The sequence below is a fragment of the Sceloporus undulatus genome, chromosome 6 (assembly GCF_019175285.1).
Source record: "Sceloporus undulatus isolate JIND9_A2432 ecotype Alabama chromosome 6, SceUnd_v1.1, whole genome shotgun sequence".
Classification (NCBI taxonomy): Eukaryota; Metazoa; Chordata; class Lepidosauria; order Squamata; family Phrynosomatidae; genus Sceloporus; species Sceloporus undulatus.
Window position 1 is genome coordinate 137,564,975 of NC_056527.1, and position 25,844 is coordinate 137,590,818.

The 25,844-nt window shown below is 46.9% G+C and overlaps 1 protein-coding gene across 4 annotated transcripts in view; it reads left to right on the top strand.

The window, feature by feature from the left end:
* B3GAT1 (beta-1,3-glucuronyltransferase 1) overlaps positions 1 to 25,844 on the top strand; it is an 81,401-nt gene that overhangs the window by 50,870 nt on the left and 4,687 nt on the right. For all 4 annotated transcript variants that reach the window (XM_042475011.1, XM_042475013.1, XM_042475014.1 and 1 more), the window contains 2 exons: positions 9,238 to 9,746; positions 16,078 to 16,374. In XM_042475011.1, coding sequence (XP_042330945.1) covers positions 9,238 to 9,746; positions 16,078 to 16,374 — 806 coding nt within the window. The remainder of the gene's footprint in view (positions 1 to 9,237; positions 9,747 to 16,077; positions 16,375 to 25,844) is intronic.

Genomic DNA, 25,844 nt, shown 5'->3' on the forward strand with positions numbered 1-25,844 from the left:
CATCTCACCTACTGCGGAGAAACATTTTTAATTATTTCTTCTTACATGTTATAATGAAAGAAGAGAAGATTTACATCTCCACTAAATTTACACTACCTCAACACTCAAGACTTTTACAGAGGGTTGAAATGGTGACTTTTTCCATTTATAACCCTTATTAATGTTCTGATTGCTTCTTCCACCTTCCCCCCCCCCTTGATACATATGCAGGCTGAGATCCTAGATCACATTGGCAGGACATAAATGTTCAGCAGTTTCAATGGCATTCTCTCCCCATATTCATTTACCCATCTGTGGGTGGGGTGCCTCTCCATATCCATTTAGTGCAGTGGTTCTCAACCTTCCTAATGCCGTGACCCTTTAATATAGTTCCTCATGTTGTGGTGACCCCCAGCCATAAAATTATTTTCATTGCTATATGCAAATATGTTTTCCAATGGTCTTAGGCAACACCTGTGAAAGGGTCATTCGACCCCCAAAGGAGTCCCAACCCACAGGTTGGGAACCTTGATTTAGTGGCTGGAAAAGATGAGCTGCAAACGTTTGGATTGCCAGTAACTAAGTCACATCCTCTCAGCCTCAGAATATGGCAATGGCAAGCCCCCTCTGAAGAAACTTGCCAAGAAAACCCCATGATAGCTTCACCTTGTTGTTGTTGTGTCCCTTCAGGTTGTTTCTGACTTACAGAGACCCTAAAGTAAACCTATCATGGGGTTTTCTTGGCATTATTTTTTGGAGGTTTGCCATTGCCTTCCTATGAGGCTGAGAGCATGTGGCTTGCCTAAGGACATCCAGGGGGTTTCAGGGCCAAGCGGAGAATTGAACCTTAATCTCCAGAGTTACAGTCCAGCACTCTAACCACTGCACCACGCTGCCTTGGGGTCACTATAACTTGAAGATGACGTGACGGTGTGAAACAACAACAAAAAGTGTAAAGGGAGCATTTCAACCTTTCATGATCAGAAACACCCAATATAAAAAGATATAAAAACTGCCAGGCTTGCCACAATGGGGAAGGAGAACTCCAAAAGGACAGATTTGGACCTGAGGAAGTGGAGACTCAACTCATGGAATTTGAGGTTCTCCACCCGTGTCATGGAAAATGTGTGGTTTCATATGAGATCCAGTTTTCCGTGACACACAAAACCCGGAATATGTTGTAACACAGATGTATAGAACAGTTTGCTCTAGAGAACCTTGAAAAACAAAAATTGATTTGCCGTGGGAGCAAAACTGTGGTCAAATGCTTTCCTGACCTTGGGTTAAAAATGGATGGGGCTGTTGGTAAGGTCAGCGCACAATGGGTCTATGAATCAGTTGGTCGTTCTTGGTGTAGACAACTGGGAAAGAATAAGATGTGTTTTCAGCAGCTGCTAAAAAACAAAACAAAGCCAGCGACAACAACAAAAGTGCCCAGATTTCTGACCTTTAGCGAATGAATAGGCTTGTGGGGCTATTATCTGTTAAATTAGACCTTTGAGAATAATAGTTCAGGACAGCAGTGTGACCAGGTCAGCTATTATTTTGTAACTGTAAGAAGGTTGCAATCTTGTGATTATTCCAGATAAGAGCTGTGGTGATTGCAGGCATCTTAGTAATCATCACCAACATCATCATCTTCCTCATCCTATTATTGCATTCATTCAGTGCCATCAATGTATTTATGGCTCAAGAGCAGGTGAGGTCCTTCTAAGCCCAAAGGAGTCTATAATCATAAACAGATCTTATGTTTGTATTTGTTTCTTCTTGCCATAATGCTAGTTTTTGTCATTGACTTCTATGCCTCTGTGATCTGCTTTTTCATGCTTTGTTCTTTCATTTTTTGCACTTTGCAGAAACCCAATTTTCCTTACTTTATTGGTCATCCATGACCTTAGGCAAGTCACACTCTCTCAGCCTCAGGGGAAGACAATGGCAAACCTCCTCTGAACAAATCTTTACCAAGAAAACCACATGATAGATTGGCCTTAGGGTTGCATAAGTCGGAAACAACTTGAAGGCACACAACAATAACCAATAATTGGACATTGTTCCCTACAGACAAAACCATGCTTTCTGGGTACATCCAGACTACAAACACATATTGGTTTCAGAGCTTGGAAATAACTAATAAAAAATAACTAGTTACTTATAACTGATTTCTTTGGGAATAACTAAGACCTAATTATATAACATTATGCTGGTAAATTAATAAAGGATTAGCTCCCTCCATTTGCAGGGTAACTAACTACATGTTACTTCTGTAGTTTTGTATTGCTGCCTCGCTAAATGGTCCATGGTGAATATCATAAAGTTCAAGCTGGTTTATGCTGTGCCTTGTGCTGTTTTGTGAGTTTTGAGATGCCAATGAAATGGACAAGACAAGGGTATACCTTTGCAACATAGTCCAATGGCTTATAGGATTCCAGATTTCCTTTTTAAAAAGTAACTACAAAACAATAACCTGATTCACTTTTACAAAATGAGCAAAATAAGCATTCTGTTTTAAGCAACTTTAATGGTATCTAGGCTCAGAACTATAACTACTTTTAGAAGTAATTTTCCAAGCTCTGTTTCTTTTTACCACCTGAACTGTCATGTTTCTCCCAAAGAGACTTGGGACCGTAATTTGAAAAGGATGCTGAGACTTCTCTGTTAGAGATCCCTAGCCCCTGAATAACAATTCCCAGGTTTCCCTAGTGAGATTATTAGTCAGTTTATGCCGGTAATCTAAGAGAAGAAGCTAATTGTTCACTTTTACCAGGGACAAAATGTGGAACAAATTCAAGACCAAACTGTAGGACAACTGCAGGACAAAACTCAGCCCAAAATGTAGGACAATGGAGGAAAAATGGTGGACCTTAAATGTCCTACATTTTGAGCTGAGTTTTGTCCTGCAGTTGCCCTACAGTTTGGTCTTGAATTTGTCCTACATTTTGTCCCTGTCCCTGGTAAAAGTGTACAATTATGGCAACCCTATAATGGTATAATGAGCATCCATAAAGTGCTGACGCTCAGTCACTGTAGAGTTTCCCTGGATTTGCACGCTCTCCGTCTCTTAATTCAGTAAGAAATTCCAGGGGCAAAAATCTGTGTTTGGTTTCCTTTGAATGAGACTGCACTGGAGACTTCTGGTGCAGGCATAATATTCATGCTTTATTTACAAAAACACAAGCAGAGCTAGCTAGGAATGTCAAAGGCATTTTTTTTCCTCATATCAAAATTTAGCAGGGAGGTTTTGATTTGTTGGTTTTTGTTCTGTTGAGTAGATAAAAATGTCTTGCGAAAACCCAAAGATGTTCCCTATCAAGGAAGATCTGATGGTTTAGAAGGCATCCTGTGATATATCTGGGGGTGGGATGAGGTGCGGATCAGAAATTAACAGTGCAATCCTGTACATATCCAGTCAGAAGCCAATGCCTTTGAGTTCAATGGGACTTCTCACCAAGGAAAAATGCTGATGATGCCACAAAATGAGTCACACAAACAATCTCAGTGGGGAGATAAGTAGGCCATGCCATGAAATAAATTCCCTATGAACTGCTGGATCAGTTTCATAGTTTCTTTGCTCAGATCCCACCATACCCTTCGCCTCTAGGCCTGAATGGAGGCAAACCACAGAAAGGTGCTCTTGCAAGGCAGATTTGAGAAAGGGACAAAGTAGGAAACACTTCAGTCTGGATTCCAGTCTGCCAAATTGCTTCCGCTACTTTCTCCATTTCTTCCTTTTGCTTCTTTGTACTTTATTCATACTTCATACACAGATGAAAACTGGGCCACATGTGGCCAAGCAGAATCAGGGTGCAGTCAAGATGGCAAAGATGAGGAAGAACACATAAGTGGCCACAGCCATTTGGTTTTGCTTGAGCCTGTTGGAAAGGGCAACACTCAGCTCCTTGTATGTTCCCCCCCCCCCGACTCAGTTAATTGAATCAAACTAACTTTTGCACATTGAACTCAACACCTGCAGCATCTGAAGTAATCTGAGAACAAAGGGGGAAAAGAGAGGAGGAGAAAGAAAGTGGGACGTTTTAAAAGCAGCTGAAAAAGTGGGATGACAGAGGACTAATTTGGACTATTGCTGCCAAATCAGGACAGTTGATGGGTATGTTTCCTGTTCTTCCCTCTCTCTGCCTTTCTCTCTCTTTCATATTGATCCCAGTCCTTCAGTGAGAAGAGCATTATGAGTCCTTCCAAGCTCAGATAGCCATCTCCTTCAAAACACTCAAGGGAGACCCTTGCCACCTTGTATGAACATTTCGCCATCCTCATTTCACCCCATTTCCCTCAACGTCACCTGCACTGCCTTCCCATCCTTGTTTTGCATCAAATTGCAAGACCTCCCAACCTGATCAGAAGTTTAAATGCATTCTTAACACAGTTTTTGTGATTAATGAGACTTTTCTTCCCTGTTGAAAGTGCGGTTGTATGTCCTATGTCAATAGTGCAATTTTTTTAGCTAATTACATAAAATATATATATCTTTGAACTCTACTACCAAAAAAAAATGTGTGCATTCATTGGATGCCCTTTGTCCCTGAAAAACATCCTGCAAGCCTCACAAATGTGCAAACGGTCAAAGCAAGTTGTGCTTCATCTCACCATGAGTCTCAGGAGGTGCTAAATGGCTACTTTAAATTTGGACTGGGTTGTCACTTTAGGACTATCCAGCCAGTGTGAAGGATGAGCCCCGGCACTACAATAACCAGAAGGGAAGGAGGAAGCTAACCAAGTAAATACACCTGCACAGTCTTTGTAAATTGCAGCAACAAATACATTAAGCCACTACTCTCCTTGCAGAGTGCAAGAGTTTAGATCCCAACCTAGGAGTGCCTACAAGTTCTAAAATATAGATTTAAATTAAAATAATTGTTGATTAAATACATAAAAGCAGAGATACAAAAACATAATTTCAAACATCAAACATATAGAGCATTTCTCACATAGGCTCCTTTATATACAGATGTTTTCATCTGGCACATCAATGCCAGCAGAAGCAAGTATATAGTTACAAACACTGGCCTCAATTCTATATCACAGTCTATGTTGCATAATACATAGCAGGGGATCTATGGAACCATCCTAGAGAATTGCAAAAATGCATATCAGGGTACCAGCATGAGTGCCCTGATGCACACTGGGCTTTATCAATGCACCATGGCACTCTCCAAAGCGTATCAAGTGTGCCCAATGCACACTGGCCTCTGAACCACATTGATCTTGTTCTGTTTTATATTTATAGACAGATGCTTTCCTCATGCTTTTCCCATGGCAGATGTGTTTCTACATGACTATCTTTCTCAGCGACAGCAAGTCAGGATAAATCAGTTATTCACAGATGACAGAATAAAGGGTTTCCAGTATATGAAGAAAATTATTCCGTTAGGGAGTCTTCCCTTTTCTGTCAAAAGGCAGAATTTCAAAAGATAAAGGTTCAAATGAAACCTACTCTCTCTCTCTCTTTTGAAGTCAAAATAGCTGGGAAAAGCCTCAATACAACCTCAATCAGAACTTTTATCATTTGAGTAAAAGTAAAGAAGACAATTGTGTTAAAATGCATCTGGCATGGATACCTATGACAAAAACTCTGCACGTGGAAAATTGCTCTTGACCAGGTGTGGGCAACTGTGCATGAGTCAATTTTTACACCCAAAGCTATACCCATACACACACACACACACACACACACACACACACACAGACACACACACAGAGAGAGAGAGAGAGAGAGAGAGAGAGAGAGCCTCCTAAAAGATGCACTGATGTTTCCTGACATACAGGAAGTGATATGATGTCACTTATGGTTTCCATTAAAAATTTAAAACATTAAAATTCATTACAAGAATTTTTAACATTTGTATATAAACAGCACCATGCAACATTAAAAGCCCATCCTAATCTGTTTCGAAAAGCCTAATGGCATAAAAATGTTTTAACATGCTGATGGAAGGAGACCAAGGACGGGGCCATCCAGGCCTCTCTAGGGAGGGTCTTGGAGCAGCCATCAAGAAGACCCTTTCCTTTGTTCCTATTGAATATGCCAGGGAAAGTGGAGGACAAAGAGAAGATCCCCAGAAGATCTCTTAGCTCATGAAATTATAGAGTTGAAAGAGACCTCAGCAACCACCCAATCCAACCCCCTGCCATGCAGGAATACACAGATCAAAACACCCACAACAGATGGGCTTGTGAAAGGAAGATATGGTCTTTCAAATAGCCTGTGTACCTTAGTGTATAGGACTTTTTTGGGTCATCACCAGCACGTCAACAAGGGAGTTGTGTATTCCCTTTAACCAGCCCCAGCTAACATTCTGGCTGCTGCTCTTTCAGCCAGCTGAAGTTTGTCAGCACTTTTCAAAGGCAGCCTTACATAGAGCGCATTCCAGTAATCCAAAGGAGATGTAACCAAGGTGTGTGTTATTTTCAGATCTCAGTTCTCCAGGAATGGGTGCAGTTGGAGCATGAGTTTGATTTGTGTAAATGCACTCCTGCACTCCAGGCTCAGGGCTGAATTCAGGAGTGTCCCCAAACTGCAAACTTGTGTTTTCAGGGGGAGTGTAACCCCATCTGCCACAAGCTGGATCCTTATTCCTATTTCTGTTTTTCGACTGACCAGGAGCACATTTATCTTGTCTTGTCTTGTCTTCAGTTTGTCTGCCCCTTATCCAGTCCATTACACCTGGGAGATTATCGCACTGCGTTCTGAGAACGTTCTGATCACGTGATGAGAACGGAACGCATTTGAGTATACCGCACGTACGTGTTCCAATCGGGTTCTCAGAACGCTTAAATGTGTTCCAAATGTGTTCCAGGAGGGAACGGATTTGAATGTGTTCTGAATGTGTTCCCAGAGAGCTGAAACGTGATGAAAACGTTCCAAGAGAAGTGTGTGCGGTATTCTTATCCGTTCTCAAATCCGTTCCCTCATTCCTCCGTCTCCTGATTGGCTGAAAGAATGACAGGCAGGGAGGCAGGGAGACAGGGAGGCGAGCGACTGCAGTGAGGGAAGGTGTGTGTGTGTGAGGGGGGAAAGAAGGAGGGAGGGAAGGGAGGAAAAAGGGAGGAAAGGTGGGACAAGGAAGAGAAGAGGAAAGCAGGGAAAGAGAGGGAAAGAAGAGACCAGAGCAGAGAGCAAAAGAGAGAGGGTCTGGCTGCTTCTCCGGGGGTCTCTAGTGTCATGTCCAGTGGGTCTCCTGTGCTGTCACAATGCAGGAGGCAGGGATGCCCAGGACCTTCTCCTCCTTCGCTCCAGGAGGGAACCCACAAAAGCTCCTCTGTTTGGAGCACCACACAAAAGCAAGCAAAAAACTCCCAGAATTCCATAGCAAAGAGCCAGACAAGAGTTAAAGCGGGGAGGGGAGCTCACAACCTGAAGGCACACATTACATGCACACACACAGGAGCAAAAGGGTGTCAAGCTGCCAAAAAGGGGAAATGGGATGACAGCAGAGGACTCTTCTTTTCTAACCGGTTTAAAGAGCTGCTATGGCTGCTGGGGCTCTGCCCTTGGCCCAGTCCCCTCCCTTTCCCTCCGCTTGAAGGGACCTCCGTGGAGCTCCCTTAATGCCCAGGCTACCAAGGAGGGGACTCTGCCCTTGGCCCATCAAGTTACATAGGTTTTATCCTATTTTCTTCAAACATATGCCAGCATATGAAGCCCCAGCGTTTTATAGGGGCTTGCCTTCTTTCCCTCCCAAGAGAATCTTCGGAGGGAAGACTTCTCAGTGAGGCTGAGAAGCACTCTCCCGGCCAGAGTCCCTAGGCTTACTGAAATCCCCCACCTCCCTTCCCCATAGAAATCAATCCAAAAACTGAGTTTAAAAGGAGCAGAGGAGAGCCCTTTGGGTCTGCATCTGGGAGAGATTTTAAACTCCGTTTTTGGATTCTTTCCTATGGGGAAAGAGGAGAGAGGGAGAGATGGCAGGACAACCCCATAGCCAAGCATCCTCTGCTCCCCCCAGATGAAGACCCATAGGGCTCACTGCTTTTTTAAAACTCCGTTTTTGGGTTGATTCCTATGGTGAAGGGAGGTGAGGGATTTCAGTAAGCCAAGGGACTCAGGAGAGGCGAGCTCCATGGCCCAAGCCTCCCTTTCCCCTCTTTCCTGGGGGCAGCGCCTCTCCCGAGCCGTCCAACCACTGAGTGGCGACGTCATCAGAAGACAGCCCACAAAACTTAATACAGCAAACCGTTCTGAGAACGGTTTCAAGAAAAAGGAATCGCAGTGCGGTAAACTGCCGTTCTGATCCCGTTCTGATCACGTTTTGATTTCTAATGCGGTAAAATCCGTTCCAGGAACGTTCTCATCACGTGATGAGATGGAACGTTCTCAGAACGCAGTGCGATAATCTCCCTGGAAGAAAAACTGTTCTGGGCTGTTGATGTTTGCAATTGTATCGTTGTCTCTGCTTTTATTTAACTGATAAACATATTAATCTAAATCACCCTATTCAAATTGTTTGTTTGCATTTGTATAACCTGATCTCCCTCTCATTGTAGTATATATGCCATAGACACAACATATACTCACTGTTGTCCTGACTTTCTCAAATTGGTTGGCATATACTTGTAGCATCAGCCATTGCTCCTGCTGTGTTGGTTTGGCTCTCACAATTTAAAACTGAACATAAAAGGAACAACAGTTGAAGGGGAAAGGAGGCAAAGTAAACAGGGCAGAAGTACAGTTACTTTATGGACAGATTGCAGGATGCAGGATTCAGACAGGAAAATGCTTTCTTTTAAAATAATTTTTATTATTGAATACATCTTATCATTACCATAACAACAACCATAATAGTTCTTGACATAATACATTTCCCTATACATTTTCATTTAAATTCCTTATCCCAGCTCCCTTGGTCTTGTGTTATTCATATTGGATTAAAATTCCTGTCGGCAATCTTCATAGCTCTTCTCACCAAAATTCATTTCATCTCTTGTTACCACCACTTTCTAAAACAAAACAAAACAATTTTATCTTATTGTTATATTACAACCAAACTGTGCATTTTCCTGTTTTGTTTTTGCATACATCTGCCTTCTGAAAATATTGTCTTAGCCCAGAACTGTATTAACAGAGTTAGAGGTGATATACCATTTTCTCTGTCCCCTTTCCACCATTTCCTGGATTTTGCTTCCTTCACTTTCTTTACCTATTTCCTTCCTCCCTTCCCCAACTAAATGGATTCTTTCTCTTTTGACCTGCCATATGCCAACTGACAGATTGTTCTTTCTCTGTCCTTTTCTTGGCGGCTTCAGAGGATGGTGGGGATGCCCGTCGTGACTTTTCCCAAGGCTCAGACTCCAAGGAGTATTGCCTGTCAGACCGCAATATTGTGGAGGTGGTTAGGACAGAATACGTCTACACCCGTCCGCCTCCTTGGTCAGATGCCTTGCCCACCATCCATGTCATCACGCCCACCTACAGCCGACCAGTCCAAAAGGCAGAGCTGACACGGTTGGCCAACACTTTCTTGCACGTTCCAAATTTGCACTGGATCCTGGTGGAGGACTCCCAGCGACGGACACCACTTGTCACCCGGCTCCTGAGGGACACTGGGCTGAACTACACACACCTCAACGTGGAGACCCCACGCAACTACAAGCTGAGAGGGGACATGAGGGACCCACGGATACCCAGGGGGACAATGCAAAGGAACCTTGCCTTACGGTGGCTGAGGGAGACATTTAATAAAAACAACAGCCAGCCTGGGATTGTGTACTTTGCCGATGATGATAACACCTACAGCTTGGAACTCTTTGAGGAGGTAAGCTGCCAGTAGGTAGATTCCCCCAGATGGCTTTGGTGATGGTTGCCACCCTGACCTGCCTTGGAAAGCAAACCCTTCTGTTACAAAGCTTTGGTGGACTTCTTTCTGGCAACCTGATTGAAATCTTTCATGCAGGACTAATGGAAGGCAAGTGAGTCCTGTTCATATGCCCAGAAGCTTCAGATGTGCAAAATGCGCCATTTCATTTTCTGATGGGGGGGGGGAGAATTCTAGGGGAAAAGTACATTTTCCCCTACCACTGCTCTGACTTGCATCTTTGCAGAGTTTGGGAATAATACTTTTTTGGACCCCAATTCCCCAAATCACCTAGCCAGCATGACTAGTGGCTGGGTCATTCTGGCAATTGTAGGTTTTTAAAAAGTAATTTTCCAGGGCCTGAATTTTATGGTGCTAAACATTTAACAAGTAACCTTTTATGAGTCTGAAAGGAGAGGCAGGGTGGATGGAAGAAGGACTGGAAATACAGAGTCACTGGCAGCAACAAAATTGACTTTTGTCTGATATAGGGAAAGGGAGGCTGGAGGGTCAATTTTATGAACTGCAGTTTACAGTTTTTACAGTTTTAAGAACTGTGATCTTCAGGGACTCGTTCCACTCCAACAACTCTGCAGTGAGCTTCAGTCCTGTCCAAATTTCGCCTCGGATAACAACAATCCGTTTATCAAATCCATTTCACATCTTGATCAAACATTCAGGTCCATTCTTTTGACTCAATTTTATAAATCATACTTCAGGGCCTTCTAAAGTTGCTCCCTCCCTTCTACTGCTCTTATATATGGACCAGGAAACAAAAGTAGTGCAGAACCCCCAACCAAGTGAACCAGGTTACGTTACTTAAATGTTGTGTTATGATGAGGCTGAGCTCTGTAAGATTTGTGAAGACAGAACTTGAGTTCTTACATCAAGGCTGCAAGACCTAGATCTCTTTGTGCAGAATTACAACTTGTTGGTGTTTTGGGTTTCTAGATCTCAGAGCCCAGGGAAGGAGAGAAAATTCAGTTCCTTGAAGAGTGTGCATATACTGTACATATGTTTTTTTTTGTTTGAATGGTGTACACACTGTCCCTTGTAACACACAGTTCCAATCTCTTTCCCATAGATTTATAAACAATTTAAAACATATCCATTATAAGTCAAGAAATGAAAATAATATGGCACTATTAAAAGCCCTTTTCTTATACGTGGTCAGTCCCTCAATGTCCTTCACATGATGGAAGGACAATAAGGATGAAGTGTTTTTATAGACTAATATTTTAGCCAGTGAGCAGGTCATGGCAATGTACGGACAACTCCTAATGACCTCCCATCCAGGTGCTGCATGGCATTCGCATCACTTGCCTCCAACTGATATAAGTTACAGTTTGGAACTACAACTCCCAGAATCCCACACCAAGCCAGCATGATGTAGTGGTTTAGATGTTGGGCTATGACTCTGGAGACCAGGGTTCTAATCCCACTCAGCCATGGAAACCCAGTGGGTGACCTTGGATGAATCACACACTCTCAGCTTCAGAAAACACCCATGATAGGGTCACCTTAGGGTCTCCATAAGTCAGAAGCAACTTGGGCACACAACAACAACAACAACAACAACAACAACAACAACAACAACAACAGTGAACTTGTAGTTCCGACGTTCACTTTTCCAAACTCTAGTGCTGACTGTGGCTCTTGGAGTCTTGCTGATGGCTGTTGTTGTTGTTGTTGTTGTTGTTGTTGTTGTTGTTAATCTTTTAGGAGGGAAACTCCACAGCAGCAAACAAAACCCACCCTTATGTATTTGCATACTCCTGCAGTTTAAGTGTTCTGATTCATCTCTGGCTGTGCGTAGGAGCTTCCCAACACACCAATGACACACTCCCTTTCCCAGAGGATTTACAAATGAAGTCATTTTCGATGACATTGTAATGCTAATTAATTTAAATGCAGGGAAATTAAACATCGCCTCTTGCCTAAGCTTCTCAAAGGCCATCAAAAAGATTGAATATTGAAAGGAGGTGATGGAAACATTAAAAAGGAAGATAGGTTCCTAACACCTTGGGATGCTAGAATGAGTGGTAAAAACCTGAAGTCTAATTCAGTGGGTCTCACCCTGTTCCTTCAGATATTTCGGACTTCTGTTTTCAGAAGATTCAGGGCTCCCCTATACCAGCCAGAGTATTCTGGACCCAGAGCTGCCCCAGATGCCCCTGTTATCTCTGCACTTTGCAGTGATGCAGGACAGCTGTCTACATCTGCATCCCGCTGTGTCACTTGGTACCACAGCCGCTGGTTTGAGTCACTCCCACTGAGGTCAGAAACAAGGTGCCCAGCATCAACTACATGGCTGGGCATCTCGTTGTGACTTCAACCAGTAGCAGGGGCACCAAGCAACACTGCATGATGCATATGTAAGCATCACTACTGGATTTTCCTGCAAAATCTGGAGCAAAAGGTGAGGGTTCTTTAAAATCCAATTTAGCCAAGGATTTGCTGCAAAACTGTTCTTTCCTCATGAAAATAGTCAACACTCAGATAGGGACCTTGGCCTGCCATCATGTAGACAAGTCACAGTAAGGCTGGTGGGAGCAACTTTAATTGGTCTGTATAACCATTGGATTCTGGAAGTTGATGTCCAAAACATCTGGCAGACCAAAGGCCAAGAACCATTGATCCAAGGAGATTATTACACATCTGTATTCACCAGATTCAGGTACAGGCTGGGCATGGGCTTGAAAGGGTGGAAACGGATCTTATTGCAGACCTCTCTGTCCAACTCAGCCACATCACATACCCGATCTAGACTCCTGGCATACTTTTCGAAGGATGGGAAAGTGTAGTTGGTTCGGAAAGTACTCCAGGAGTCCGGATCAGGTATGTGATGTGGCTGAGTTGGACAGAGAGGCCTGCAATAAGATCCGTTTTCACCTATTCAAGCCCATGCCCAGTCTGTGCTCTGATCAGGCGAAAATAGGCATACGATATTCTCCCAAGTCACGTAACTAGATTTAATAAGTTTTTAATTGATGATTTTTAGCTACAGAAAAAAGGTAAAGAATATTTTAAAAGTTCACATTCCGTAGCTGGCAAATAGAATCCAACAAAGCATTAAACAGACAAGCAAACAAATGTATACACACACATACATATACACACCAAAGAACCCTAGCCTTTGATCTGACAGTTTTCCACCCTCCTTTCCACCCCCTAAATCCCTTATTGACTTCCCATTCTTTGCCTCTCTGTTATCAACTACACTGATAATAGAAACAAACATAAACTACAAAAACAGATTAAAGACAAATGACTGTTGACATGGTGGAAGGAACAGCTTAATGTGGGCTAGGAGAGGACCTGAGTGAAGACTTCATTTGCTACCAAATCCTGACCCCTGCTAGCCAACCAGACTGCCTCAGATTGGCTGGCTTTCCTGATCTGTACCGGAGCCCAGGGAAAAGAGTGTGGGATTCTGGGAAAGAGAAACAGCTCCAGCCCCTGGAAATTAGCATCCTTACTTTGCCCACAGATACAATCCCCAAATTTGTACTTCCAGGGAGTTGAGGAACATACTTCCTTCAAGTTATCTCAGCTTTCAAGTCTCTTGCAAAAGTGGAATTCTAGTGCATGCACCATATGGTTGCAACAATTATAGAGGAGTACAGAAAGCTGAAAAGAGTGGATCATCGGGCCCAAGAGAGGACATATTCTATATCTGCTATGCCCTAGCACCATTTATTTTGTTGGAGCACAAATTTTGCCAGAAAAACCCCATGCAAGAGCTCTCTGGCTACATCTCTGTCCTACAAAATTCTAGGATTTGTAGTTTTGTACCAGCACGCTTTGGCAGAGAAGGCTAAAGACCTTGTGAAAGTACAAATCCCAGGATTTTATAGGATGGAGAACTAGTGTGCATTTGAATGCTAGACTACCACTCTGGAGACCAGGGTTTGAATTTCCGCTTGGCCATGGAAACCCACTAGATGAACATGGGCAAGTCACAGACTCTCATCCTCAGAAAACCCCATGATAGGCTCGCTTTTGGGTCAGAAACTACTTGAAGGCAAACAGCAACAATAACCAGAAAGTCCCTAGTCAGCCAGTTATTAACCAACTTGACATGCCCTTGCTCTTGGATATGGTTCAAGGCCTCTTGACTATCTCCTGCTTCAGAATAATAGATGGGGTTGTGTGTTTGATCTGGGGCCAGAGCTTGGAAAATACTTTTTAGAGCTAGATTTTTCAAAATCCCCCACTCAATATGGTCAGTAGCCTTGTTAGATGGAGGATTGGAAGAGCTGAAATCCGAAAGGTAACCTTCCCAAGCCTGGGTTCCTTGCATTCAGAGATTCTGCATTAGCGAACAAGAGTCCATATCCTGTTAGACTGAAGATTTGCTTTATTTATTGACAGTAGGAGCATCAATTCCACCCTTCAATAATACTGAGTTAGTATTCAGGATGGCTTACATAAAAGAAAACAACAAGGCAATTAAAATACATTTTTCATTGAATGGGGGACAGCATGGGAATTGGAAATGACCTGAGCCTGGAGATGTTAGCGCTCTCAGAATCTGTCGTAAAATGTGAGAGATAGTGGATCAAAGTACTGTAATCTATTTGGCAGAAGCTGAATAACAGCCACTCCCACATCCACGCACAAGGTCTTATGACATGGTGGGAACACAAGAGACAGGGATTTTTCAGTGGTGGCTCCTAGGCCCTGGAATTCCTTTCCCAAAATGGCTAGACAGGCAAATTCTTTATTGTTTTTCGGCAAGCAGATAAAAACTTTTGTATTCCCACAGGTCTTTGAAAACTGATTTATCTTCGTGTGGAAACAGGCCTTATATAATGTGCTGGACTTTTTTTAAAAAAAAAACTTTGTTTTTAACTGATTTGGATTTTATGGTGATTTAATTGCTTCTTGACTTTTGTATGTTGTGGATTTTTAGCTACCATATATACTCATATATAGGTCTAGCAATTTTAGTGAAAAGATTGACCCCCAAAACCCTGATTTCACTTCTCCACAGATCAATGTAAATATTGTACTTTAACTCTTATTTTTTAAGGAACTATCCTCTGGTGAAGGGCAAGAATGTAATCTGTCCTGGAAGCACTGACTTCCTTCTGTTCTCTCATCCATCCAGCCTTTAGTATGAGCACAAACAGTTATGCTTGCTGGAATTTTGTATGTTTTTTGGCATTGCTTTCCTTTGCTTCATCCTTTACATCCTTTGTTACATGCCCCTACATTTCCCCCTCGACTTATCCACAGGTCATATTAAAGTTCATAATTTTGTCCCCAAAACCTGCCCTCAGTTTATACATGAGGATGATGTATAGTTGAGTATATACAGTGTGTTGTTTTAACTATTGTATGCCAACTTGAGTCCCAAACTGGGGAAAAGGCACAACAACAATAACAATAACAATTCAGCAATAGTGTAAAATTCCCATTAGTACAGGCACACGAGTGTTACTATCTTAACAAAATCCTCTAACCCAAGCTGGTAGAAAGATTCTGGGAGGACTCCATAGCATTGGGCTAAAGAAGTGTCAAACTATGTTAATTCTGCAGTATAGATGCAGCCAATGTGGGGATTAGTTAGACTGAGGAGAGTAAGGAATATGAGAGAGAGAGAGAGATGTGACTGAGAGTTAGTTCAGGTCAATCAGGATTCAAATTGAGTAAGTAATATTTTAACTTTAAAGTAATTTTAACTCTAATTTATTCTCTGAAGATGCCAGCAACAGACGCTAACGAAACGTCAGGAATAAACTCTTCTAGAACATGGCCACAGAGCCCGAAAAACCCACAAAAAGCTATGGATGCCAGCCATGAAAGCCTCCAACTTCACAATATTTTAACTTTCTGGTTAATAAATTCATGCTTGTATTATACATTTGTGCCTCTGAGAATACTACAGAAGGGTTATTGGGAAACATGGTATCTAGGATGGCAGTCGTGGTTCAAGGGTAGTGATGTCCAGTTGTGGCATTATATAATAAAGTCTTATACAGACACCACAAGGGCATCTAGAAGGTCCCCAGCAGTGGGACAGGTGGAGGTCCTCACATTTAGTGGCATCAGTGGGACAGGTGGATGATCTTCACAATAGTGTTAATGGTAGGATAGATTGAGGTCCTTACATTTGATGGCAGTGGTGGGACAGATGGACAATCTTCATAGTGCTCAGCTAGTATGCTTATATTAAAGGCGTGTTTCTACTTTAGTAGGTTCTAACCACTGTGGCTGTCAAAACCTCCTTCTCCCCCTTTCAAAAGATGCCCTGTCAGCTCTACAGCTTCTTTCTCTTTTGCTCCAGATGCGGACCACCAGAAAGGTGTCAGTGTGGCCAGTGGCCTTCGTGGGAGGCTTGCGATATGAGTCTCCCAAAGTGAATGCTGCTGGTAAGGTGTACGGCTGGAAGACTGTCTTTGACCCTCACCGGCCTTTTGCCATTGACATGGCGGGTTTTGCTGTGAACCTCAGGCTCATCCTCCAGCGACCTCAGGCTTACTTCAAACTACGAGGGGTGAAGGGTGGCTACCAGGAGAGCAGCTTGCTCCGGGAGCTGGTGACTCTAAATGACCTCGAGCCCAAAGCTGCCAATTGCACTAAGGTATGGTTCTATCCCAGTGTTTCAAAGTCATGATGGGGGCATTTTCAAGGTGAGAAGAATCCACGGTGTTTCACTTTGAGTGGATTTACTCTGTTGGCTCCTTGGTTCTTGTCTACAGAGCACCCAGTGGCCCCTGAGTCCACTTCAAGAGACCCGATTTTATAAGTTGACAGTGATCAAATCAAGTGAGTTGCCTTGTAGTTTCCAGCATACGCCAAAGAGACTAGCCATGTTTGCTTAAGTTTTTAACATATAAAATGAAAAAGCAGTGGCATGTCACTTTCGGTCAATCTTCCAAGAAAATTCCGTAAGCGAAAAATGACTTGAAGACCCACAACAAGAACAAACTGAAAAGCAGCTTGTCTCTTATTGTTTCAGCAGTGCAAATGGAAACTACTAAGAAGCCTTAACCACATGAAAGGGCTGTAGCTTAGTGGTAGAATGTATATGCTTTGCAGGCCAAAAGTCACAGGTTTGGTCCCCAGCATCTTGGGTAGATGCTATCTGAAATCCTGGAGAGCCTCTTGTTGATCTGTGTTGACAATATTATGCTAACTGGACCAATGATCTAATTTGGTATAAACCAGGGTCATGCATTCCTAAGCTTGCCACTATATTCTCCAGACATGGCTCTCCCTCATTCCTCTGAAATAGTGATGCTGAGTATTTTTCCAAAATTTACCTCTCCCTGTTTAACAGCCTTGCTCTTAGGAATGAAACAAAAATATGAAAGCATCCATTCTCAGGCTGTGAATTCCTACCTACCTCCCTTTCTTTCTTTTCTTCCAGTGATGATGTTGGTGGCATATACAAGCTGCCTTTGCACCTGCTTTTGTTTGAGGGTAATTTGGAGCCTGGTATTCCCTTCTTTCCTCCTCCGTGACCAAAGGCTCCTACCCCAGTCTTACCAATGGACCACTGCAGGGGCCCTCAGCCATTATGTGACTGATAGTAGAGAGCAGGGGTGGGATCAGAGAACCATTTGGTTATGTTCCCGTAGCTAGTCATGAAATAACTACATCATCCACTGAGGTCTCCAGATAACCTACACAGACCTTGGTAATCATTTCACATCTGGCTTCAGGGACATAACCAGATGCTTCTCTGATTCTCCACCTTGCTCTCCATCAGGTACAAAATGGCCATGGAATGTCTGATGTAGGCTCAACAGTAAGTCCAGAGGATGGCGAATGGCCAGGTTGTATCTGATGAAATAGTCTTGTTACCAACTCTTAAAGGTGCTACCATGTCCTTCTGCATATGATATATAGCAACACAGCTATGACTTTGAATTCCACCAGGCATAATGTAGTTTCACATGAAGAATCATTATGCCATGCCAAGCCATACAGGATTCTGATCTGTGAGTTGCCTGACATTATAAGATGGAATGAAAGCCAGTATGGTGTAGTGGTTTGAGTACTGGAGATCAGGGTTTGAAAAACCATTGGGGGACCATGGGCACGTTGCACTCTCTTAACAACAGAGGATGGCAATGGCAAACCCCCTCTGAAGAAACTTGCCATGACAACCCTATGATAGGGTCATCATAAGTCAAAAATAACTTGGAGGGATACAACAACATAAGATGGAATGTGGTAGCAGATGAAGGAACTGGAACATGGTTGGAGGGAGCTGCCCCATATGGCTTTTCTAAAAAAATTAACAGCCCCCTTCCTATCACACCCAACAATTTGAAATACTCCCCCTCCCTATCCTACACACAAAATACTAGCTGCCCCAGATTTCCACTTGCAAATGAGGCTTGAGTTAGACGCATTCTGATTTCATCATATTAGGCAACCCATATTTGTATTCTGGCTACTGCAAAATGATGACCCCCATCCCCTCAGGCCCCTGTTCCACATAAGCAATGTACTCTCTGGAGAAGGAGGCATCATTCAGAGGGAACAAGTACACACCAGGATTCCCATTTGCTCCGAAAACATTTCCTTCTCTCTGCATTCTTCAGGGCTGGGCAAAAGGCCAGAGCTATTAGTGGCTCTATTGTGGAATTGTAAGCAGCACAGTGTCGATCACTATTCCTTAGGCTGGTAGAGCAAATATATATCTTCCCTTGAGCCTCATGCCTTCCCTTGAATTCAGTTAGAGTCCTTCTTCATCCCAGAGATCAAAAGGTTGGGCAGCAGTAGATTCTGCCTCACATGGCAGCAAAAAACCCACAGCTTTGCATCCTGCGTAAGCAAACCCAGCTCTCCTATCCAGCCAGGATTCTTTCCAGCAAGGCAAGCGAGGGGGGCAAGAGCCTTCAGCTCTGAGCATTGAAAGAGGATCGATTAAGCATGTGGTCCATTGTCATAGCAACAAGACAAGAGGCCTGTCAAGGTGAGGAGAATCAAGTGGAAGTGAGGGGATGGAGAGCAGGAAGATGCTCCAACAGACTGCACAGATATAAAGAGTAGGACAGGGAGGACCCTTTGGCAAGAGTCTCATTGTAGACGTTTCTTTAGGGAGGTTACAGTTGAAGTCACTGGCCTTGGCGGATTTGGCTGGGGAGGCTGCAGTCTTGCTTGGCAGAAAACAAAATTTGCTACCTGTTTGTTGTTTTCACACCTTCTCATTCACTCTGTTTTTCTCTCACACACACACACAGCAAAGCATACACCAGATTTTGGTTAGCTTGTACGGTCGGCTCTCCACATTTGCGACTCTGACTTTTATGGATTTAATTATTTGCAGATTTGATGGACAGGTTGCTTACCTGTAACAGTATTTCTTCGAGTGGTCATCTGCGAATACATACAAATGGGTTTCACTGCGCATGCGCAGTGCTGCTCGGAACCTACTGGAATCACTGGGCAGAGTTAACTCTGCAACATATTGAAACTTTTTGGCAGTAACTCCGCCCACCCGTTATAAGGCCCCTGCCTTCCCGCTCTTTCCCCAGTTCCGCAATTTTTCCGCCAAGCAGGCGATGGAAAGAGAGCCAATGTGAGCAGGACACTGAGGGGATGGACGGGTGGGATTTGTATGTATTCGCAGATGACCACTCGAAGAAATACTGTTACAGGTAAGCAACCTGTCCTTCTTCTTCGTGGTCTCTGCGAATCATACAAATGGGTTAGACTGACAAGCTAAGGTATGCGGCGGAGGGAGTGTCCTGAAACCAAAGCTATGGTAAACCAAGGTATATTTATTACAATAAAACACCTTGAACCATAAGAGTCAGTCTCTTGTTCATGCACCGATCACATAGCAATAACTTTGCTAAACCTGAGAAGGGAACAGAGGTCATGCAAGACCGGTCCCATAGGAATTGTGCAAACCAACATTCAACAAATTGTAAACAGTGCAAACTGTATAACACAAAACATCAGTAGTGCAATTAATGCAACCCTGAAACCAACACAGCCCTCCCGAAAGCCGCGTCTCGGATGGCCCTGGTGTCCAACCTATAGTGCTTAATAAAAGTCAAAGGTTGGGACCAGACAGCAGCCTTGCAAACATCCTCCAAGGGGATCCCCGACAGGAATGCAGAGGATGCTGCCACTGATCTTGTAGAATGAGACCGAACCCTGCCAGGGAGAGGCTTGCCTATCAGTTCATAGCAGAGGTGGATGGTACCAGCCACCCATTTGGACAGCCTCTGCGCAGACACAGGCAACCCCTTCTTCGGTTCTGAGTAGCATTGGAAAAGTCTCTCGGACCGACTGGAGGCAGCAGTTCTGTCCAGGTAAAAGGCCAGCGCTCTCCTGACATCAAGAGAGTGCAGGCGTCGCTCCTCATCCGACGTCGGGTCGGATGCGAGAGTGGGCAACACAATGTCCTGGCACATGTGGAAAGCCGACACTACCTTAGGCAGGAAGGTAATGTCAGTACGGAGGACCACCTTGTCCTTGTGGAACCTCAAGAATGGCTGGTCCCTCCGCAAAGCACAGAGCTTGCCCGCACGGCGGGCAGAGGTGATGGCCACCAGGAAAGCGGTCTTCCAAGTTAATAGTCTCAAGTCCGCTGTGGCCATCGGTTCAAAGGGCTTGGATTGGAGAGCGGACAGTACCGACTCCAGACTCCAAGCCGGTGTTGGTACCGACACAGGAGGATACAGGTTGGCACAGCCCTTCAGGAACCCCTTCACCAAGGGGTCTTTGAAGAAAGAAACCCTCCCCCCGAACTGATATTTGGCACAGATGGCCGAAAGGTAGCACTTGATGGACGTGAGGGACAGCCCTCCATCCAAAAGTGCCATCAAAAACTCCAGCACCACTGGAGTGGACACCTGTGCAGGAGACAAGCCCTTTTGGTCAAAGAAGAGGCAAAATCTCCTCCATTTAAGGGCATAAGAGCGCTGGGTGGACGGTTTCCTCGCAGCCAGGATCACCGTCCTCACTGCCTCCGGTAAGGCAGTCAGGGCCGAATCCTCCAGGCTACCAGCGGCAGACTCTCGATGTCGGGGTGGAGAATTCGTCCGTCCTGGATCGACAGCAGGTCCGGACGAGGGTCGAGACGGAGGAAGCATCTCCTGGAGAGGTGGAGAAGGGATGCGAACCACGGCTGTCTCGGCCACCACGGGGTGATCAGGATCGCATGCGAGCGGTCCGTTGTCATCTTGGACACCACCCTGATGATGAGAGGGAACGGAGGGAAGGCGTAGAGGAGCTCCCCCGTCCAGAGGAAAGCGAATGCGTCTCCGAGGGATCCGTCCATTCGCTTCCTGGAGCAGAACTGGGGACAGTGGCTGTTCCACCTGGTCGCGAAGAGGTCGATTCGGGGGGTTCCCCACCGATCGAAGAGGTCGCTGACCGTCTCGGGATGGAGCCTCCACTCGTGGCACACCGATGGAGATCTGCTGAGGCGGTCTGCCAGCTCGTTGTCCTCCCCGGGAAGGTGAATCGCCTGGAGGAGGACGCGTCTCTAGATGCACCAGTCCCAGATGCGGAGCGTGAGGTCGAGCAGGGTCCTGGACCTGGTACCACCTTGTTTGTTGATGTAGTACATCACGGTGGTGTTGTCCGTCCTGAGGAGGACCACTCTCCCTGAGACAGCGTACTCGAACGCCCTCAAAGCCTTCTCCACTGCGAGCATCTCCAACGCGTTGATGTGGAGGCGCTTGTCTTGTGCGGACCACCAGTCTTTGACGACGAGGTCGAGCAGGTGGGCGCCCCATCCCTCCAGGGATGCATCGGTTGTCAGAGTCAGCTGTGCCTGGGGCTGATGGAAAGGCATCCCGGTGCAGACGTTGGAGCTGTCTAGCCACCATCTGAGGGAAGCGGCTACCGGCCTCGGTACCGTGAGCCACTTTGAAGGCGGGTCCTCTAACGGAGAGAAGACGGAGAGGAACCAAGATTGGAGAGGTCGAAGACGCAGTCTTGCCCAGGGGGTGACGAATGTCGTCGATGCCATGTGGCCCAGGGCGACTTGGACGTCTCTGGCTCTCACCCTTCTGTATGAAATGCATGGCCTGAGCGATGTTGTCAGGGCCTGAAACCGGTCCGGAGGGAGGAAGGCTAGGCAGTTCTCGGAGTCGAGGATGGCCCCGATGAACTTGACCTGTCTGGTTGGCGTAAAGTGGGACTTTTCCCTGTTGACGACCAGCCCGAGGGAGTCCAGAAGGCGCAGGGCGAATGCAACTGCCTCCTGCAGCTCGTCTTGGGATTCGGCTGCAAACAGCCAGTCGTCCAGGTAGGGAAAGGCCATGAAGCCCTTCTGATGAAGTTATGCCACCACCGGTGCCATGCACTTTGTGAAGACACGTGGAGCCGTGGCCAAGCCGAAAGGAAGCACGTTGTAGTGGTACGAGTCGGAGCCGACAGCGAAGGCGAGGAATCTCCGGTGGGACTCTCGGATCTCGATGTGGAAATAGGCGTCCTTCAGGTCGACGGTCGCAAACCACAGGCCCTGGTGGAGGAGAGGCAGAATGGAAGCCAAGGTTACCATTCGGAAGCGGCGGTAATTCAGGAACAAGTTCAATTGTCTCAAGTCCAGGATGGGCCTGATGCCCCCCTCCGCTTTCGGTACCGTGAAGTACCCTGGAGAAAAAGGCCCGAGGACATTGGTCGGGCGGCAAAGGGGAGATTGCCCCCTTTGCAAGCAAGGTGCGCACTTCGTCGAGAAGGGTGTCCGAGGGGGGAGTAGACATGAAGGCTCCAGTTGGAGGGAGCTCTTGGAACTCGAGGGCGTAACCCCTGCGGACGATGTCGAGAACCCACGAGTCCGATGTTATAGAGGCCCAGGTGTTAACATAGGGCCTCAAGATGTCCAAGAAGAAGAGGGGTGAAGGGGAGACGAAGCGCGCTGCGTCCCTTCAGGCTCTCTTCTTCCCCTGGTCGGTGTCCTGCCGGCGGGACTTGCGGTACCGAGGCGGGAAGTTGCGACGGCCAGAGGAGGAGGAAGACTGCGAGGGGTAGCGCTGCCTCTGAGAGCCCTGCTGCTGGGGCTGTCGATCCCGGGAGAAGGTCCCCTGTGACTGACCTTGTGGCTGCCACAGGCGCTGTCGCTTCCGGAAGGGAGAAGCCGATGTTGAGGACATGCCATGCTTTTTCGCCGCCGCCTTCATCCTGAACTTGCGGTTCAGACGGTCGTCGGTCTCGGCGTGGAAGAGCCCGGTCCCGTCGAGCGGCATGTCCTCAATGGCAGCCCTCACTGTAGGGTTGAGGTCGGAAGCCCTCAGCCAAGCGTGGCGTCGAAGGGCCATGGCAGCCGACATGGATCTCCCGGAGCAGTCCGCCATGTTCCTGGAAGTGGTGATGAGCCAACTTCCGATGGAGTGCGCCTCGTCCCTGATCTCCACCAGCTGCCTCTGGATGTCATCTGGGACGTCCGGAACCAGGGGGGAGATCCGTTCCATGAGGGTCTGGATGTAGGCCCCCATGCAGGCGGTGTAGTTGGCGGCCTTGACCCCAAGAGCCGATGCCGAATAGGCCTTCTTGGCCAGACCGTCCACCTTCTTTGCCTCCCGGTCAACAGGGGAGGTGGCCTGCTTCGGAACGAAGCTGTGTTGGGCTCCCTCCACAATGACTGAGTTCGGCCTGGGGTGTTCGGCCAACCAGGAGCAACTCGCCGGGGCCACCCTGTAGAGCGACTCCACCTTGCGGGAGGGTGCCGATAGGGCGGCCGGAGAGTCCCAGGACCTCTTCACGATGGTCTGGAGAGAGGGAAGGAGAGGCAGGCACGGCGGAGTGGGGACTCGTCCATGCACCCGACGCTCAACCGGATCCTCGGCATCGTCCTCCGCGGATGCGAGCTCGATGTCGAGGGCCCTCGCCATCTTCACGACGTGCTCGGTGAAGGAACGGACGTCGTCCGATGGGGAAGACGGCTCCGGGTTGTGCATCCTCTGGGGGGAGGCAGAGCCCAAGAGGACATCCTCGTCCGAGGGTGCCTCCGAAGGCGGCAGCGGTTCGTCCTCGGAGTCCAGGTCGGAGGAGAGGGGATCCGTCACTCTGACCTGAGATCTCGGACGGGCTGGTGTGAAGTCGACTGAAGACCGGGAGCGTCTGCGGAGCGGAGACAGTGACCTCTCGCGTCTTCGGGGTGGAGACGGAGACCTCTCGCATCTACGAGATGGAGACGGCGACCTCTCGTAGACCGACATGGTCGGGACCGATCTGGACGGGTTGGCCCGGTCTCCGGGATGGGGGTTCAGCTTGGTGAACTCCCTCAAGGCTCTATCCTCCGGGACCAACATGTAGTAGCGGCGCGACTGCATGTCGTAAAAAAGGTCCGGGAACTCCTGTCCACGGGTCAGGTCTTCTTCCTCGTTGGTTGCCGGGTGGGAGGGCGACCGATGGTCAGAGGAGCGGGCAGGTACGGTGTCATCCGTACCGTGGATGAAGTCCATGGTCGGAGGAGGCAGAGGTGTGTCCGGAATCGGAATCCCCCGGTCTACCGGCGTCGGCTCCTGGTCACAGGGAGCAGACGGAGCCGAAGCGCGAGCCTCCTTGGAGGGGGAGCGCTTCTTCTCCTTTGCCCTCGGTGGGTCGGTGGAGGGACGATCCTTGGAGGACTTGACCTTCTTGGAGGCAGAGTCACGACCCGTCTCGTCGTGGTGCCTCTTCTTCCCATGCCTGGGAGGCTCCTCCGTTGGGAAGAACGGGTTGTCCGGGAGGTCCAGGAGGACAACAGCCGCTGCCGACGACGAAGGCCTCGGGGATCTTGTCCCTTGCACCGGTTCGGTGCGGTTCTTAGGTATCGCCGATCCCTTGGATGCCTTGGAGGATGAAAGCGAGGTGAGATGGACCTCCGGCTCGGTAGCCTCCTTCGAACGGGAATCCTCCGATCCCTTCCTCGGTTTGGAGGCCCGTTCGGTACCCTCAGTCCCCGATGGTTTATGGGGGCGCTTGGAGGGTTTGTCGGTGGCACTGGGCGGTTTAGAGCCACGGGCCACATCGGAGGTGGTGGAAGGGGTCCCGGCCGGGACACACACCACGCTGGGGACGGCGGCTCTCCCCGATCCCACGCTGGAGACACTCGCCTGAGATGATGAGGCGGTGGGCGCCAAGGGCGGGAGAGAAGAGGACCGCAAACCTCCCTCCTGCACTTTCCCCAGGGCGATCGCCGAAGTGAGCCTGGACTCACGGTTCTTGCGAGCCTGAGAAGAGAGGGATCTGCAGAGCTGGCAGGCCTTGGGGTCGTGGTTCGGGCCAAGGCACAGCAGGCAGGAGGAGTGCGGGTCCTGGACGGGCACCTTGCCCTTGCAAATGTCGCACTTCTTGAAAGCCGCAGGCATTTCCGAAGTCGTCAAAGCCGATGGGAAAGTCCGAAAACGAGGTCAACAGTCCGAAAGTCCGAAGTTACCAAGGGCGGGAGACAAAGAATGGTCAAGAAACAGTCCGAGGTCAAAAAACGAAAGTGATTCCAAGCAAGCAAAGCAAGCGAAAGTTCCTCTGAAGCAGCTAGCGCGGTGGAAAAAAGGAACTGGGGAAAGAGCGGGAAGGCAGGGGCCTTATAACGGGTGGGCGGAGTTACCGCCAAAAAGTTTCAATATGTTGCAGAGTTAACTCTGCCCAGTGATTCCAGTAGGTTCCGAGCAGCACTGCGCAGGCGCAGTGAAACCCATTTGTATGATTCGCAGAGACCACGAAGAAGAATAATATATTATCTCTAGGAATCTCTAAGTCCTCTTGCACAACTCTGCCAAAAGTAGACCATAATGTTGTGCTGGAGGACCTAAAGAAAATACTTCTCTATGCATTTGTAGATCCACCAGCATGAATCTGTAGTCAGCTTCTGACAGATGTTGACATGGAGGATTTAGAGATTCCTAGAGAGGTGTTTTCTCCAGTAAAGAAAATAGTGTTGTTGTTGTTTTAAATTGCGGTTTTTCCACTTTCATGGAGGTCCCGGGACCCTAACCTGAGTGAATGTGGAGGGCCCACTGTATAATAAGCAGTATAATATGACAGTGTTATTGTGGCATTTCATTTGTGGCATGGAAGCTAACATCAGCTCTTGAAGTCAGAAATGGCAATTTCCGCTGCTGAATGCAGGCAGCCTTGGATGGTCAAATAAAA